This window comes from Typopeltis vanoorti, chromosome 24 (genome assembly GCF_054136105.1).
Source record: "Typopeltis vanoorti isolate ZY-2024b chromosome 24, IOZ_Tvanoo_1.0, whole genome shotgun sequence".
Taxonomy (NCBI): domain Eukaryota; kingdom Metazoa; phylum Arthropoda; class Arachnida; order Uropygi; family Thelyphonidae; genus Typopeltis; species Typopeltis vanoorti.
In genome coordinates, this window is record NC_143572.1 from 1,713,192 (window position 1) to 1,732,482 (window position 19,291).

Consider the following 19,291-nt stretch of genomic DNA (forward strand, 5'->3'; position numbering starts at 1 on the left):
AAGAAGAGATGGAGGGAGCTGGTAGAAGAGGACTTGAAGATGAAGAACTTGGATGTGGTGACAGCCCAAGACAGGAAGGTGTGGAGGAGACTCATAACAAACAGTGACCCCACTTAAGTGGGAGAAGCTGTAGAAGAAGAACAAGAAGTGTTTTTTGTAGTTCTCTTTCGTCTTCTTCAATAATAACAATGTCAGCTGCAAATCTCAGATTGTTAATTCTCATTCCGTGTACAGATATTCCTTTGGCATCTTCTTTCATTTTATCCATTGCTCTTTCTAAATGTGCGATGAAAATGCTTGGTAATAATGGGTCTCCCTGTCACCTCTGCTTATTTTAAACCAAATCATCACCTATTCTAACTGCTGCAACTGCATTCTTATAAACATCTTTTAATATAACTGTTAGTGTTTTATCAATTCCATAGGATTCCAGAACTGCTAATGTCACTTTCTGGTCAATACTGTCAAATGCTTTCTGAAAATCAAGAAAGCAAGAATGTTGGCCTGTAATGACAAAATGTTTATTTCATGCGCTGTTTTACAGCTGTGGTGATAACTTACATATTTGTAACCAAAGGGCAAATTTACACAGCTAATTTCTATTCAGTGGTGTCTTTGTCTTGGCATCAGTTTGGTTCCCCCACCCCTTTCAGATTTTTCTTTTTCTCTCAAAATTAAAAAAAAAAAAAAAAAAAAAAAAAGTCAAGTAATCTGGTAACTTCACCATACTTTAACACGTTGACTGCCGTATGAATCAAATACGATTCACACAACATTTTTCCAATGCGTTGCGTGAATCATATTTGATTCGCATAAAGATTTTTCTTTAAGGCTGCGTAGTTCACCTATGATTCATATCTAAATGAACCGCTTGTGGGTAATGGAAATTTGGGTCCTGGTAAACAGGTTTATATAGTTAGCTCAGTAGAATTTCAACTACATGTACAACAGGTGGCCTATTATAGAAGTAAAAAAATTGTAAAATTGTAAAAATTGTAAAACAAAAAGAAGTTGGCCTGGGGATCACAAATTTTTTTAACATTACGGCAGTCAATGTGTTAAAATAACCTGTGAAGTGTCTCTAATGAGAGGTTTACTGGCAGATTTTTTTTTTCTTTGAGGCATTAATTTACACTAAGTTTCATTTTTTTTTTATATGTTAAATAAAATATCCTGTATACAGACCAATCAACTTATCTAAATCTTGATTACTTTCAGGGAGTGATATCTCACTGTCTGGATGGAATAATGGTATTTTGTAACTCGCATCTCATGATGAATCCAAAGAACAGATTAGGAGTGATTGGATGCCATACTCACAGATGGTAATTTCATCGTCATACCCATACTACATTTATTAATTCTATGTATATATAATGAGTGTGAGAATCTGTTTTTATAAATGTCATTGCATATAAGAGTTATTTATTTATTTTACTTATACTTGATAATACTTTATTTTTTAATGTGAATCCAACATATAAAATACTAAACTTACAGTATGTTCGTACTCTGAGTGAGATGAAAGTCCCTGCTCTAAAGACCAAACATGAGAAATATTTTTCAAGGCAACATTAGGACTCTTATAAGCAAAGTTGGTGGTTTCATACTGGACCCTATAACTTAAAGACATCTATTCCATGGTGGGATTTGGCTCCACAGCCTGTTGGTTGGAGAGAGTGAATGAAAGCCAAAATGCATAAGAATTAAATGCATTTTGCAGTAAAATCAAATAAAATGCATGAATTTTAATACATTACAGAACATCATATTTTTCTTTTTCCTCCCCTTTTTTGTTTAAATAATTCTAAATACGCGTGGATAGGCTTATGTGTTCATCAGACATTTTTGTAATAGATTTCACGGTTTGATATGAACGCAGATGATTAAGAAAATAACTATTTATTAACTTAAAAGCTAATATTTCACTGGTATTATATCCAGCATCTTCAGAGCACACAACACAAAGTTTGTTACAAATGCAAAACAACCACAATCCGATGTAACAGTGGGGCTAGTAATAGTAATTGCAGCGTGCAACACAGGACTAAAGTCCTAATATGGCGCCATCTAGGTTAAAAAAAAAAAATTAGCTTTTAAGTTAATAAATAGTTATTTTCTTAATCATCTGTGTTCATATCAAACCGTGAAATCTATTACAAAAAAAATTCTAAATATGATGTTCTGTAATGTATTCTGTAAACTCTTATGCAATTTATTTTTATTGATTTTGTGAATATGTTTGTGTGTTTGCTATGATTACAATAAGTCCAGTGTTGATAATTTTGTATCTCTTAATCTTGACTGTGAGTATGAAGTAAACTTAATTTCTTCCTAAAAATAAACATATCAAACTCTTCGGTAAAGGAGTGGTCTCCCCCCCCCCTCCTTGATTTTTATATATCCTATCAATATATCTTTCACTTACTTCCCCTGCTTCATGCAGTACAATCTTATAGGTTATGTAAATTTATTTTTTCATTTAAAGAAAGAGATTTTTAGGGAAAACACAATAAAACTTCAAGAAGAATTTCTTGAGGCAAAGTTACTTGATTTTGTGTACTGGTACTCCCTACCTTGCTCATGTTTATTATTGCCTGATATAGATGATTTGCTATTTTATTATTATTATTCAGGCCTCCATGGAGTCAAAAGACTCATCGTGGGAGGTCCTTCCTAAGAATATAAAGTCAGTCAAGACTCATCGAGGGGAAGTCCCCCTAAGAAACACAAAGTCTATCATACCACTCCTTAAACTCATTGACCGTTCTCGTTCTCACCACTGTATCAGGCAATCAATTCCACGGCTCAACCACCCTCCATGCAAAGAAACCACTCCTCACCCTCTTGCTCACAGTTTCCTTTCGTAACTTCCAGGGATGGCCTCTTGTCATCACTCCTTCCCGCTGTTCAACCAAGCGAAGGAATTCCCCAGTGTCAACCCTGTAACCACCTCTCAACAGTTTAAAAGTCTCAATCATATCACCTCTCCTTCTTCTATCCACCAAACTACGCAGTCCACATTTCCTCAGCCGATCCTCATAACCAAAATTGTACAGTCCTGAAACCATCTTTGTCATCCGTCTTTGTACCCTTTCCACAGTTAATTTATCCCCTTCAAATCTTGGGGAGCAAATCTGAGAACAATAGTCTAAGTGTAGTCTGATCAGAGACTTATACAACAGAATGATAACCCTTTTATCTCTGCAGATCAATGTTCTTCTCATAATTGGAGCAATCCTCTGTGTTACCTTCACCATCTTTGCAATATGTCCCCTAAATTTCAGGTTTCTATCGATCATCAACCCCAGATCTCTTGTCTCCCCAACTTCCTCCAGTATAACTCCTCCTCTCAATGTTTCCCAGACCTCAAGACCTTACATTTTGCTGCATTAAACTGAAACTCCCATTCATTTGCCCATCTGTCTACCTTATTCAAATCCTCTTGCATGACTACCACATCTGCACTATTACTAATAATCCTTCCCAGCTTCGCATCATCTGCAAACAACTGAATATCCCCTTGCAATCCACTGGCAATGTCATTGATATGAAGGTTAAACAATATAGGTCCTAGTACTGGTTCCTGTGGGACCCCACTTGTAACCCTCTGCCTCCTTGAAACTGCTCTACCATACACAACTCTCTGATACCTATCAGACAGCCAATCCTGAATCTAGTTGACCAATCTGACATCCAGACCCATGCGCTGCAACTTAAATATCAGCTTATCATGTGGCACCCTGTCAAATGGCCTTGCTAAGTCTAAGAAAATTGTAGTATATGCCTTTCCCTCATCTAATGTTCTTGTAACTTTATTATAAAAGGTTAGCATATTGCTAAAACAAGAGCGCCCTTTCACAAATCCATGTTGACTCTCACAGATAACATTACCCTCATCTGCCCAATGCTGTATGCGGTCCCTCACTACTTTCTCCAAGATCTTAACAACTACTGATGACACACAAACTGGCCTATAATTAGACACTTCCAGTCTGTTACCACCCGTATGCAATGGCACTATCTTGCCTTCCTTCCATTCCCTGGGCACCTTTCTCGCACCCACATTGAAAAGCCAGGTTAAAAGCACTGTCAGTTCCCTAGCACATTCTCTCAAAACTCATGGTGAAATACCATCCAGTCCCAAAGCTCTACTGACATCCAGAGTACTCAGTATCTGAAACACACTCTCCTCCTGTACCTCTAAACCTCGAACCTGCCCTATCCCTCTAGCATTAAAACTGACTCCTCTAGAATAAAATACTCCAATAAAGTGTTCATTGAACAATTCCACTTTGTCCTCTGCATCAGTCACTCTATTCCCATTTTTATCCCACAATATCATTCTTCCACAGTCATTTCTCCTCTTACTGGCCACATAGCTAAAAAAAAATTTCCTAGGATTTTCTTTGTATCTTAGGGCCAATCTCCTCTCATATTTCAGTTTCGCTTTCCTTACCACACTAGTCACTCTTCTGTTTTGCATAAATACATCACAAATAATTTTTACATGTGTTTTGTAACTGTTTGTTTTTGAAGTATTTTTATATATTTGAATTGTTAGGCTCATGATAAGGTGAATGGGATAAAAATGCTCTTTTAAAAAAAATGTATACAGGAAGGTCTCATTTTACATTTCTTCTATTTACAAAGGTTCAAATGAACAAACATTTCAAAATCAACAGCAAAAAAATCAGAAACAAACAAAAAAAGACAAAAACAAAATCATAAACACAGAATGTTGGCAATGTTTATAATTGTCGTTTGTTTTATATTCTATGGCATTGTGGGTAGAGATTACAAAACAGTTTGTTTACAAATTATAATGAAGAGCCAAAGGCTTCTTGGAAAGAAACAATATGGGATATAATATCCCTTAACTTAAATAAGTTTGTTTACATTTTGGTTGTCCGTGAACCACATTGTAATGACTGCTAAAAAAGTGAAGGTTTTACTAACATTAGTATTTAAACAATAAATTAAGAATGCCATCTAAACGTAGAGCCAATTCAATGTCTTCTTCAGCTAAAAAAACAGCGGAAATCACTTATCATTGACTTAAAAAGGAAAGTGGTTTGACACATTGAATCAGGTGAGAATCATTTTGATATGTGTAAAGCATTAAAGTTAACACCTTCTACAGTTTAAACAATGGTAACCAAAGTGTTCACATGTGGGAGTTATTTATATAAAAGTCAAGCACATCATGTTCAAGGAGTGAAGAAATGGAAAAATTATTACTTCTGTGAATCGATGATATGAATCGGAACAATATTCCTGTAACTCAAGCAGTAATCATGGACATTGTAAAGTCCTTGTTTAGTGAAATAAATGAAGAAGCTGATGCAGAAGTCATTTGTGGGAAGCAGGAGGTCAATGTTCTTCTCCAATTCAAAAATTGGATAAAAAATGTACAATGGTAAAATTTCTAGTGAAGCAGCTAGTGCTGTTTCTGCAGCTAATGACTATCCAGCTGAATTCTAGAAAATAATTGAAGGTGGCTACACCTCTGACTTGTTTCCAACATGGATGAGATGAGACATACATAGCCTGTGAAGAGAAATCTAATCCTGGTTTTAAGGCTGTAAAAGACCAATTTACATTGCTGTTGGGTGGTAATGCATCAGCCACATTCGAATTAAACTATTGGTGTACCACATAGACACCCCGTATTATGAAGGACATTGTTAAGACTAGTTTGTTTGTTGTCTGGTATCCTTATAAAAAAAAAAAAAAAGCATGGGTGACCTAGACAATCTTTACCAAATGATACACTTCATTTTTGTCTGGAGGCGGCAAAATTTTGTTCTACAAATGACTTGCCTGATAAAGTTGTTTTAGTCCTTGACATTGCTCTTGGCATCCAACAAAACATGAAGATTTACATACTAATGTCTTGGATGCTAAGGTGGTTTATTTACCATCCAACACTATATTACTTTTGCAGCCATTGGACGTGGGTGTGATTACAGCCTTCAAGGCGTATACTTGAAGACTGTACTTACGCACAGTCTTCAGAAGGATTGTTGAGGAGTGCAAGCATCTGATTCCTTGTCAATGAGAAGCTACTGGAAGTCCTTTAATTTTCTTAGGAGTATAACATTGCAGCAGCCTGGGAAGAAGTATGTTATGTGCAAATGGCGTCTGGTGGAAATTGTGGCTTGATGCAATTCCTGGGTTTGAGCCTGTTTCAGCAGTGGCTGATAATGGCCAATAATGCAGATGCCAACTGCCTGTAATTTTCTGTGATTTTGATTGGAAATGCAGCTCTTCCATCTGAAGAGCTGTAATAACGAATGCTCTGAAATCGCATTATAGCAGGTTGGAAGAGAGGAGGAGATGAACTGCAATAGACATCGTTGTTGCAGTTCATGACCAAGTTCATGCCTGTCAATCCAGATGACACTGAACAGGCCCATCTAATTAAGGCTTCTTCATTATGCCATTATACATTATTTTTGTTTTAATTTATGATTTGTTTTATGTTATTTATAAACATTATGTAAAATAATTATAAAATAACCATAGTTCTTTAAAAAATTGTAAAATTATTAACTTTAAGGTCAGTGTTCATACCAAAGGAATTTAAATACATTATAATTTTACCTCAATTTACAAATGATTCACTTTATGAATAGTGGACTGGGAACCCAAACAGAAAGGTCTCATAAAATGAGACCTTTCATGTTTAGGTTATGTATTTTATTATGCTCTGTTTTTTTTTGTAATATGTAAATTGGGTATGCTTCATATCTTACATGCATCCACTTGTATGCAGAACTATTAAGTGAGATCTCCAAGGATTTCAAACACTACCTTGTTGGAAGGCAACCTGCTGCCTATGTTACTTAAAACCTCCATCTACACACTGTACCATAATCTATCAACAACTAAAATCTCGCCAAGTCACCGATGAGGATTGAACTCGCAACCTTGCACATTTTTTGAACTATCTAATGTACATCACATAAATCTTAAAATTGTAAGGTTATTTTATTTTATGATCTTCAAGTATATGATTTCTTTCTGTGTTTCATGTTAAATGTTTTGCTTCCACAATCTTTGTGATATTAAAATCGGTTAATTAAAAATTAAACAATGGACCTAGATATTTCAAGTGCCTCTGTAATTCATTTAGAAGAATGATGGACCATTGCACCTGTTGCTTGGAAACAACTTGAGTTCTATTGTTGTTACAAAAGAAGTGTTTTAGTTGAAGAGGAGCTGGCATCTCATATGGAAGGAGGTAGCAGGGTTTTTTCTCCAGAAAACTTTGCATACAGGCAAATTGGCCAAAGAATACAGTCATCTTCTTCTTTCGCTATGCTTTATCCCGTGTTAAACGGGGTCGGCGTTCCCATCTTTAATCTTCTTCTTCCCGATTTTCCGGTCCAGGGCATCTTCCCGACTCCATCCTTTCTCCCTAAGATCTTCTGCCACCTTATCCCTCCATCTGAGTTTGGGCCTGCCTCTTTTCCTCCTTCCCTCCACTTCCATAAGCTCCACTCGTTTACCAATATACTCCTCATTCCTTCTCTGTACGTGACTGAACCACCTCAGCCTACTTTCTTGTACCTTCTTACCGATCGGTCCCTCTGATGTAGTCATTCCTTATCCTGTCCTTCTTTGTCACACCACTCATCCATCTCAACATCTGCATCTCCTCCACTTCGATCTTCCTCTCCTGTGCCTTTGTTATAGGCCACATCTCTGTGCCATGGGTCATCGCCAGCCTCACCACCATATTATACAGCTTTCCTTTCATCTTACAACTCACTCTCTTGTCACACAGGACCCAACTCATTTTCCTCCAGTTCAACCAGCCGCATGTTATTCGGTGCTGTATTTCCTCATCCGGGTCACCATTTCTCTCGACAACTGACCCGAGGTATTTGAATTTCTTCCCTGAAGTTAACCTTTCACCCTGGTGTCATATGATCATATCCTCGCCACTCCCCGTTGATATATATTCGGTCTTTACCTGGTTAATTTTCATGCCTCTCTCCTCCAATACCTTTCTCCACTCTTCCAGGATCTTTTCAAGCTTCTCTCGGGATGATTCACAGAGAACAACATCGTGCTCCATGGTGCCTCCTTCTTGACATCCTCCACTAGTACATCCATGACCAGATCAAAGAGGTAGGGGCTCAGAGCTGATCCCTGATGGAGTCCTAGGACAATGGGGAACCTCTGTCATGCCAACACTAGACCTGACCTAAGTTTTCACTCCCTCATACATCTCCTTCACCAACCTCATGTACTTTTCCAACACCCCCTTCTTCCTCATACACCTCGATACCTCCTGTCTGGCCACTCTGTCGTATGCCTTTTCCAGGTCTATAAATACTATATGTAGCTCCGCCTGCATCTCCCTATGATGGAGAAATCCATCAGTCGCCTTAGCGCGAATATTGCATCCATTGACCCTCTTCCTTGCATAAATCGAAACTGCTCCTCACCAATTTTTATTTCCCGTGGTATCATTCCTTCAATTACTCTTTCCCATATCTTCAACGTGTGTGACATCAGCTTAATCCCTCTTTAGTTGCCACAATCTTGAACATCTTCTTTTCCCTTGTAGATTGGGATGAGAATGCTTTTCCACCATTCCTCTGGTATCTTTTCCTGGTGAGCTATTTTTCTCATCAGATCCCATAACATGTCTACGCCCTCGCTGTCCAAGCTTCTCCACACTTCTCCCGTTATCTGGTCCATCCCCACAGCCTTTCCATTCTTCGTTTTTCTCAGTGCCCAATACACTTCCTCCCTGCTTATGTCCTGCACTGATCCTTCGTTTGCCTCTCCATCCTCACACCTCTCTCTCTTGGATTCTCCTCATTTAGTAGATTACGAAAATATTCTTCCCATCTCCCTCTGATTTTGTTCTCCTCTTGTAGTACTACTACTCCTGTGGCATCCTTTATCTGCTTAACTGATGTTATGTCTTTTGAGGCCTTATCTCTAGCTTTCGCTATTCTCAACAACTTAGCTTCACCACCGTTTCTCTCCAGTACTTCATAAACCGCTTCAATTGCCCTTGCCACAGCTCTCTTTGCACTTTTCTTTGCTAATCTATATGCCTCATTGTCGGCTCTGGTTCCAATCATGTCCCATTTTCTCTTTGCCTCTTTCTTTTCCCTGTAATCTCCAACTGTACCTCCTCATTCCACTACCATGCCTCCTTATCCTCGGGTGGCCCCTTTCTGATGGTATGCCGAGCACCTCTTCTCCAATTTTTCTAATATTCTGACTATTTACGTCCTACCATTCTTTCACATCCTCTGGTAACTTCATTCTTTCCATTACCTTTTCTTTAAACTCATTCCTTGGACCTTCCTCTTCCAATTTCCAACATTTTATTTTCCTATCTTTCCGCCACTTCCGTCTATTCTTCTTTTCCCCTTTTATATCGCAGTCTACCACAACCAACCTGTGCTGTGCCGCTACACTTTCTCCGTTAATCACTTTACAGTTTTTCACCTCCTTCAGATGTTTCCATCTCCACATAATATAGTCAATCTGACTCATCCTATCCCTACTCTTATAAGTTATCAGGTATCCAACTCTCTTCTTAAACCACGTGTTAGCTATAGCCAGGTCGAAGGCCACAGCATGCTGTATGATTCTTTTACCTTCTTCATTTCTTTCACCACTTCTCCAACCCCCGTGCACCCTTTCTTCACCTTTTCATCACCTTCCTACATGCCCATTCGGGTCTGCTCCGATGATCACTCCCTCACCATCAAGGATTACCATTACTACCTGGTCTAGTTCTCTCCAGAATGCCTCTTTCTCTTCCTCATCACAACCTACTTATGGAGTATGTCCACACATTATCACAGCCATGCTTCCTCCAATCCTGCTGATAACGAGAGTGCCAGGGGAACGGTTGATTTTCAGGGAGCTCCCGAAAGCTAAGTACAATTTTGAATGGAAATTAGAATAAATGTTAAAAATCATAACGTAATATTGTCTAAATTTGGTAGCTTGTTGTGTCTGTGTGATTTTGGTGTAAATTCCGTAAATTAATTTAGTCTTTAACGATACGTTTCATATGTTTGAATATGGCGCCAATGCGACGTAAGATAATGGCGTCCAAAAATACGACGCCATTGTTCAAAAACTGTAGTGTGAGAGAGTTTGTCCGGTGTGATGTGTGTGTGTGGAATGTATGCATTCCCGAATGAGTCTGGAGTATGGGTTGAAAGTGATAGTGGTGGGAGAATGTGTAGAAAGTGTATGCAAAGTGAGGAGTCGAAGTATGTGTCAGGTTGTGAGACAGTTATGGTCGAAGAAAGCCACAATGCGAGTGAAAATAGTGGCTCGATAGGGAATCGCGGTGTACAAGATGGCAATGTGAGCGGTGATCTAAGAAAGAGTGAGAGCAATTATACAGAAAGAGAAAATGGTTTGAATGATAAAAAAAATGAGGAATTATTTGTAGGAAGTGAGATCGCTAGGCTGCGCGCAGTGATACAAGATGCGCAGCGGCAATTAGAGCACCTGCAAAACTCTTTCCAGAGTGATTCGGCTAACGGAAATAAACAGCGTGGGCGAGTTTCCGAAATGAAGGAGAGAGTATTGTATGGTGACTCGTTATTAAGAGGAGTAATAGATGGGAGTGTAACTAAATCGTACTTGCCGGGTGCGAAATTTAAGGATGTAAGTGAGAGCATTAGAGTGCAAAAACAGAGGGTGAAAGAAATAACAATTGTGGCTGGTACGAATGAATTGAAAGGTGATAAATTTTTTATGAGAGAGGACTTGAAAGTATTGTTAAAGGTAGTGAAAGAAAAGAGTGACAGAGTTAGAATGGTGAGTCTGTTACCGCGGTATGACAGAGAGGAGTTTAGAAGGAGGGCCATAATCGCAAATGATATTATGCGCAGGTTATGCGGACGGTGTGGTGTGGAATTTGTGGACGTGTGGAATGAATTTGATGGGCGAAAGGACTTATACAAGATGGATGGACTGCATTTGAATGGACTTGGTGTGCGGAGACTGGAAAAAGTGTTGCTGAATGAAGTGAAAATGGATGTGCAGAACCAGGGAAACTAGAACTACCAAGGAGGGGGGGGGAGTGGATATCCAGACATCAGTGAGACAGTTGAGTGTAAAAATGTATATAATGTACCTGAGCCAGCAATAAGGACAAAAAATGGGAATGGGATATTTAGAATAACGCTTCAAGATAGGGGTGGGACAAAGGGAACACTGCAATTCATGTATACTAATGCCAGGAGTATTAGGAACAAGAAGGAAGAATTTTTGGCCTTGATTGGCTCTTCCTAGCCACAGGTTATTGGCATTAGTGAAACATGGCTGACGGAAGATGATATAGTTAGTGGGATAGAATGTGTAGGTTATAGTATGTTTAGGAGTGACAGAGAGAATAAAATTGGGGGAGGGGGTGTTATTGATGATAGCTGATGAACTGCAGCCAAGGAGAATTGAAGTATTGCAGGATAGCGAAAGGAGCTCATTTGAGGCTATTTGGTGTGAGATTGATACTGGCAGAATAAAATATACAGTTGGGTGCTGCTATAGACCAGGTGATGGAATAGATGGTGGAGATGGTATGCATAAACAAATTGATGAAATGAGTGGAAGGAGGGTAATTATTATGGGGGATTTCAACTATGGTAACATTGATTGGAAGGAGGAGAGGACACATGTGAGGAAGGAAATGGATTTTATTCAATTATTAAGGGATAACTATCTGAAACAGCATGTAATTGAAAATACTAGGGGTGTGAGAGTGCTTGACCTGGTAATAGTATCTGAGAATTTGACTGTAATGAATATGACCATGTTATCACCTATTGGTGAGAGTGATCATAAGGTCTTGACCTGGGAGGTGGCTAAAGGTGTGAAATTTGTGATTAAGACAGGGCATATGTGGAATTACCGTGCTGGCAAGTATGACAAGCTTAGGAGATTGCTTGGATCAGTGCCATGGCATGTACAACTGCAAGGGCTGGACATCGATAGAGCATGGGAAGTGATCAAAGAGCATTTACATGAGGTTATGGCTGATTGTATACCTAAGGTCCGAATAGTGAAACAAGGAGGGGTTAAATGGATGAATAACACCATTAAGCTTGAGCTGCAAAAAAAGAAACAACTATGGAGGGAATTTAAAGAAAGGGGTGACCTGCAGGCACACGAACGGTATAAAGTACAGGCTAGAAGGGTAACAAGTGTGGTAAAAACAGCAAAAGCTGATTATGAAAGGAAACTAGCTATGCAAGCAAAAGAGAATCCCAAACAGTTCTTTCAATATGCTGCAAGCAAGAGAAAAACTGTACATGGCAAAATGATTTTAAGGAATGACGATGGTAAAGAGTTCACTGAACCAGTCGATATAGTGGAGTTACTGAGCGCGCACTTTGCAAAAGTATATCATCCAGGTGGTGACGTTGAAAAAATGAAGGAACCATTAGTTTATATGGGAATTGTGATGAATGAAGTGGAGGTGAATAGTCTATTACAGAACCTTAATGTGAATACATCTGTGGGATTGGATGGTATACCGGCACGGGTCTTGCATGAAGCGGCTAATGAATTATCAATGCCCTTGACCATGTTGTTTAATCTGAGTCTCAGGTCTGGCTTAGTCCCAAAGGCGTGGAAAGAGGGGAAAATAGTTCCACTGCATAAAGGAGGATCCAAGACTATGGTTGCAAATTACCGACCGATCAGCATATCAGGAGTCGTTGTCAAGGTCTTGGAGAAAGTAGTCAAGGGAAAAATACAGGAATGGATTGATGAAAATGAGATACTGTACAGAGGACAGCATGGCTTTGTGAAGGGTAGATCATGCCTCAGTAACTTGCTCAAGTTTTATAACAGGGTGACGGCTGAACTGGATAAGGGAAATGGGTTTACAGTGATACTGCTGGACCTGGCAAAGGCGTTTGACAGGATACCACATGGAATTCTAATCCGTAAACTACAACATATGGGAATGGATATAGGGTTGGTGAGATGGATAGCTGGGTGGTTGATGGAGAGATATCAAAGAGTAGTTTATTCAGGAGTAGAGTCCAAAAAACGGCCTGTGACTAGTGGTGTGCCACAGGGTTCTGTTCTTGGACCACTGCTGTTTAATCTGTTCATTAACGATATAGGGAATGGTCTAAGTGGGACAGTTCATTTGTTCGTTGATGATGCAAAGTTGGGTAGGGCGATAGTGAATGCAGAAGATGTCAAAGTCTTGCAAGATGACTTAGATAGATTGGAGTTCTGGACTAAGGAGAATGGATGTCAATTTAATGTGACAAAATGTAAGGTTATGCATTTCGGAGTGAAAAGATTAGCAGCAGTATACCACATTGGTGGAACTGTACTACAAGAGATTGATGAGGCCAGGGACTTGGGAGTGTTGGTGGATAGGGAGATGAAGTTTAGGGGGAACATTGCGAAAGTAGCTAAATCAGCTCATCAACTCACTTGGTTGTTGAAAAATACCTTGATGAGCAGAGAAAATCAAGTTATTGTACCTCTGTACCGAGCCCTGATAAGACCTCATCTCGACTACTGTGCCCAGATTTGGTCACCTCGGTTCCTTCTTGATGGGGAGGAGGTTGAGAGGATCCAGAGGCGAGTGACTAAGATGATAGCAGGTCTATGGAATGCACCATATGAGAACAGGTTGAAGATTTGTGGGTTGCAGAAACTAGTTGATAGGCGAAAAAGGGGAGATATGATTGAGACATTCAAATTGCTAAAAGGATTCTATAGGATTAATTCAGATGATATTTTTGAGATCAGGACTGGTGGTGGGAGAACTAGGGGACACCCATGGAAGCTGGGCAAGAGCGTGGTTAGCAGGGGTGTTAGAGCTGGGTTCTTTACTTTTAGAGTGGTAAATGAGTGGAATAAGCTGCCAGAGTCTGTTGTGGGTGCTATGACAGTGAGCGAGCTCAAGGCAAGGTATGATAGATACTGTGAGAATGTTGAACAGCTGTGTGAACATGATGTTTAGGGCCTCCCCCGATGAGTCTAAGGACTCCTGGAGTAGCCCGTGGTAATAATAATAATAATAATCTCCAGCTTAACACTCATAATACGATCGTTCTTCCGGCACACCTCACAGACTCCACCCTTTAGCTCCTTGTCGATGATGATTTCAATTCCGTTTCTTCCATTCTCATTCACCCCACTGTAAAACAGTTTATATCCTTCTGCCAACTCCTTTGCTTTATTGCCGTGCCACCTTGTGTCCTGCACGCACAAGATCTTCAGCTTCCTTCTTCTCATCATGTCTACTATCTCCCTACTCTCTCATTCATTGTACCCACATTTAGCGACCCGATTCTTACTTTACACACACTCTCTTTCTGTTGGACTCGCTTCTTTAGCTGAACCTGTCCTTGCTTCGGAAGCACAAGCCCACTTCTCATAGTCCTCAGGCGACAGAACTGTGCATCGTTTACGGGAGACGCCATAGCCATTATCCTTTCTCTGTTATTCAACATTTCATCCCTGGTTTTGGTATGTGTTTTATGGCCGGATGCCCTTCCTGATGCCAACCCTCCCCATTTATCCGAGCTTGGGACCGGCATTGAGTTGGGCTAACTTGCCCTACCCAGTGGCTGACCTAAGAACATGCAGTATAGGAACATAAAAAAAATACTGTTACTGAACAGTGGATAGAGGATTTAGTGGTGATTGCATGATGAATCCTTGGACTTCTTGGATTTCTTAGACTTTTTCAGTGCTGAATTTATGCAGTTGTTCAGGACAGTTACCAACTTTGTAAATATAATTTATCAGAGCTGACTCTGCTTAGGAGAGCCTCCATAGCTCAGTCAGTATAGACAAAGCCCTTTGGTCGAAAAGAACTGGGTTTGGTTCCCATCATTGACATGAGGAACCTTTATCTGGTCTCTTTCGACTAAAGGTGATTTAGTCGGTCTCATACAGAGTAGGGGGTTTTTTCACCCGGAAACGCAGCTTTTTCGTTCTCCAGAACAGGCAAACTGTCCCCATGAATACACATGTATTACAGTCATGAATATGTTCCAGCCATATGTTGGTCCCAAGCCCAGATTAAATTGGGAGTTGGGGAAAGCAGTGATGAACTACCATGTAAAAATGTCACCAGGAATACTTTGTGGGCAATGCCTACAAAGACGCATATGGTCGTAAACGACTGAAAGGGAAAATCAGATCAGACCCTACTCAGTGAGATTTTTAGGCCTTTTGCCATTTTAAAAATACTATGTGTTGTCTGAATATGTCATAACTTAGTATTTTTTTTCATTAAAATTATCCTTTAATATATGTAATGGAATATTCTGTTCATTTTTAATTCATCTAGATACATTGACTTCTAACAGTGTTCAAACCAATTTTAACTTATGGATCTGAGAGTGGGTCAGAAGTGAAACACTTGACCAAAGACTAGAGACTACAGATATGAGAGTCCTGAGAAAGATTAAGGGCATGAACAGATGGCATCAGTGTCAATGTCATATTAAAAATGAGGATATTAGGAAAGAACTTAATATTGTTAGCAGAGCTAATCTCAGGTGGTAGGGTCACTTAAACAGAATGGGCAAGGAAAGATTAGCAAAACATGTTCTCTGCCAGGTTGGTAGGAAAAAGACCCAGGGAAGACCAAGATATAGGTGGATTGATATAGTAAAAAGTGCCTTAGAAGATAGAAATATAAGATCTGATAATGTTGGAGTCTTGAGAGGTAACAGACTGATTTGGAGGAAAACAGGATACTATCATATCCTGTTTTCCTTCAAATTTTCACCCCTTGAGGGTACATGGCAGGAATTTGATGATGAGTTATACAAATTTTATCCCATTTTTCGTGGGATAAGTGATCTCTTATATTCTCCTTTATTTATTTTTTAAATCCTGATATGCTATATTTATATGCTCTAAAAGAATTTTTTCCCCTAGTCATTTCCTGTATCCCCAACCACAAAAATCAGTACCCGATACTAGAGCAAAGAATGGACAGTATGAACTATTTGCTGAAGTTGATAGATTTATTACTGATGAAATTAAAAAGCTCATTTTTGAAAGTAAGTCTTCATTTTATTTGTTTCACCTGCTTATTTGTATCAGCAACTATTTTTATTTATTTGTATTTTGATCTTCATCTTAAGTATGTCATTGAAGAATAATCTGAATAAGAAATTCATCTATCTTGACTACAGTTTTTGAAGACAAGATATACACTTCTTGGTCGACCGATTTTGTTTTTTTGCAAGTAATTCATTCAATGGTAAAAAAAAATCTCATTTTTGAAATCATTATTTCAATGAAAAAAAGCCATTTGGCAGTTGTATGTTCACTTTATATAGTTATGAATAGGTGGTTTTCACTACTTTTCACTATCTTTAACAATTTATTTTTATAGAATTCATTCATTTACTGATGTTTTAAATTACATAAAAAATATAGTTTGATTTCAGTTAACTTAGTGATTCCACCCCCCTTTCCCATCTTATTATATGGAGGATGTTCAGTATCTAAATTCTGCTTTTCTATATTAGTTCATAACATTTTGTGGTTCTATGTTCTCTCTCTCTCTCTCTTCCTACAGATACAGAACTTCCAGATTGTTTATAATAGGCAAGTTTTGCAGTGGTTACAGTGCATAATTCAGTGAGGACCTGATCAGAAAGTCAAATTCCAGATGCTCTCATAAAACCTGTCTTTAAAAAAAAAGGGGGGGGGATAAAATTGAATGCATGAATTAGAGGACTGGCTGTCTCAGAACTTTTATATCTTGGATCTGTGGGTTCTGAGAAAGAAAAAAAAGTTAGGGGCACAAACAGATGGATCGATAGTAGAATCATATTAAAAATGAAGACATTAGGAAAGAACTTGACACTGTGAGCATTCAAGAATGTGTGAGCAGGGCTAATCAGAGGTGATATGGTCACTTGAACAGAATGGGAGAAGAAAGGTTAGCAAAACAGGTTTAATGGCAAGATTTCAGAAAAAAGACCCAGAGGAAGTCGAGAAACTAGATGAATTGATTCAGTCAGAAGTGTGTTAGAAGATGTATCGTATCTAAAATGTTAAATATGATGATATTGGAGTGCTGACAAATAATAGACTAAATTGGAGGAAAATCATTGATAGGAGATTAACAATAATGTTAACATAATCACATAGTGCTGTCATAGTAGCCTGTATACCCATTGAGAATATGCATCAGAAAATTGAGGATGATGAGTTTAACTTTGGAGTATCCCATTTATAGCAATGGTTCTGATGGTGTATAGATTGTATCCTGAAGAATATCTGATTTGTTTGTACATGATTTGTAACTCATAAGAACTTTCTTGACTTATTTCAAGTGCTCTGAATAGGGGAGATTACTGCAGTTTTGGGGTAGTTTCTTGCTTTTCTGTTTGTAGGACAAAGATGGAGTACTAATCTTTATTTTGTGACAACTATCATTTTTACTGCACATGACTGAGTGACAGTCAGTACAAAATATTATCAAAAAACAGAAAGCAGAACTGGAAATATAGTCCATGCAAATTTAGAGATGAACCAAGCATACGTGATCAAGTCCTTTGTCCTAAAGTAGACTACATTTGAGTTCTTACCAGTGCAGCTCTTGCTAAACTTAATGAGTGATTTGCAACTTAAAAAAAGAGGTAAGTGAACTAAAAAGATGTATCAGTAAAAAAAAAGTTCTGCGTTTTTTGGAGTAACAGAGGAAATCAAAGAACTTGAATCTAAAAATACAGAACTGGAAAACTTCAATTTACAGTTATGGTATGAACTTATGACTATAAGAGGTAAGTGAACTAAAAAGATGTATCAGTAAAAAAAAAGTTCTGCGTTTTTTGGAGTAACAGAGGAAATCAAAGAACTTAAATCTAAAAATACAGAACTGGAAAACTTCAATTTACAGTTATGGTATGAACTTAAATTAATTAATCAAACTGTTGATGATCTCAGTCAACAAGCCAATAAGCAGAAATTTGGAGATAGTGGAGGTGTCTCTCAAGAGCCACATTACAACATGTATGAGATAATATAAAAAAACTCGCACAAAATTCAAATGGATTTTAATGATAAGGACATTAAAGCAGTGTGCTGACTCCAGAATGCACACACAAAAAAAGAGCCAAAACATATTATAGTAAAATTCAGGTCTAAAGAGATGGGCGACAATGGCTAGAAATACACAAGAAAATTAAATATGAAATAAGCACAAGAGAGATATATGATAATTTTATATAAACATTTAAATAAAGCAAAAAAAAAAAAAAAATATATATATATATATATATATAACTACAACAAACATAAGTATCTCTGCTGGATAAAGGACAATAAACTCTTCATGAGAAAAGATGACACTTCACATATATGGAGGATAAAGTGTGAAGAACTTCAAAAACTTTAATAATAATGAAAGAAACTATGATTATTTTACAGTGGATATTGATTCAGCTACTTTTGATAATTGTATAATTTGCAATGATCTAACGGAATTAGGAAGTCATGTTGGAGGCTTAATGGATTTTTTACAACACTCAAAAAGAATTAAAATAGAATTTAATACTTCCTATATTTCGTCCTAGTCACTAGGACATCTACGGGGATTACAAAAAAATTAATGTAACATATGCACAAATAACAAACAATACTAAGCCCAACCACGTGGGTGACACTAAAGTCCTATCTAGGTAGAGCGCCCTCTAAGGGCAGTAGTAGGTGGCCTGGAATGTAAGGTGGGAACTCTGGTGATGAGTGTTTCCCAAATCTTCGGAAGCTTAATGCACCCATATTTATTGAGATTTGGTTGGTTTTTGAGAGCTGCTGCTGCTTCTAAGAAAAGTCTCTCTTTCTTGAATTTGCTGTGGTGGAGCATGGTGGTTTTCTTCCATGATACTCTGTGGGTGATGTCCAAAACATGGTCAGCCAAGCCTGAATGGCCATAGTTGTGTTTGAAGATGTAAGACTTGTGTTCCTCTAGACGGATGGATGCTGATCTGCCTGTCTGTCCAAAGTACGCCAGCTTACAGGAACAGGGTACTTTGTAAACTCCAGGCAGAGAGAGAGGAGGGAGCTGATCTTTCGTAGAACGGATAAGGGTAGCCAGTTTGCGGTGCGGCTTATATGCTGTGTGTAGATTGTATTGTTTTAGTATCTTGGCTATTTTTTTCAGATGTGCCAGGGATGTAGGGTATGGTGATGGCATTTTTAAAATCTTGTTGACGAGAAGGAAGGGGAATGGGGGAGGAGTTGATTATTTTTTTGATACTGTGATCGCTATAGCCATTGGAGAGGAAAGTGC

The 19,291-nt window shown here is 38.4% G+C and overlaps 1 protein-coding gene across 4 annotated transcripts in view; it reads left to right on the forward strand.

The window, feature by feature from the left end:
• Tfb4 (transcription factor B4) overlaps positions 1 to 19,291 on the forward strand; it is a 171,705-nt gene that overhangs the window by 36,998 nt on the left and 115,416 nt on the right. For all 4 annotated transcript variants that reach the window (XM_090413539.1, XM_090413538.1, XM_090413536.1 and 1 more), the window contains exons 3-4: positions 1,219 to 1,325; positions 15,922 to 16,046. In XM_090413539.1, coding sequence (XP_090269665.1) covers positions 1,219 to 1,325; positions 15,922 to 16,046 — 232 coding nt within the window. The remainder of the gene's footprint in view (positions 1 to 1,218; positions 1,326 to 15,921; positions 16,047 to 19,291) is intronic.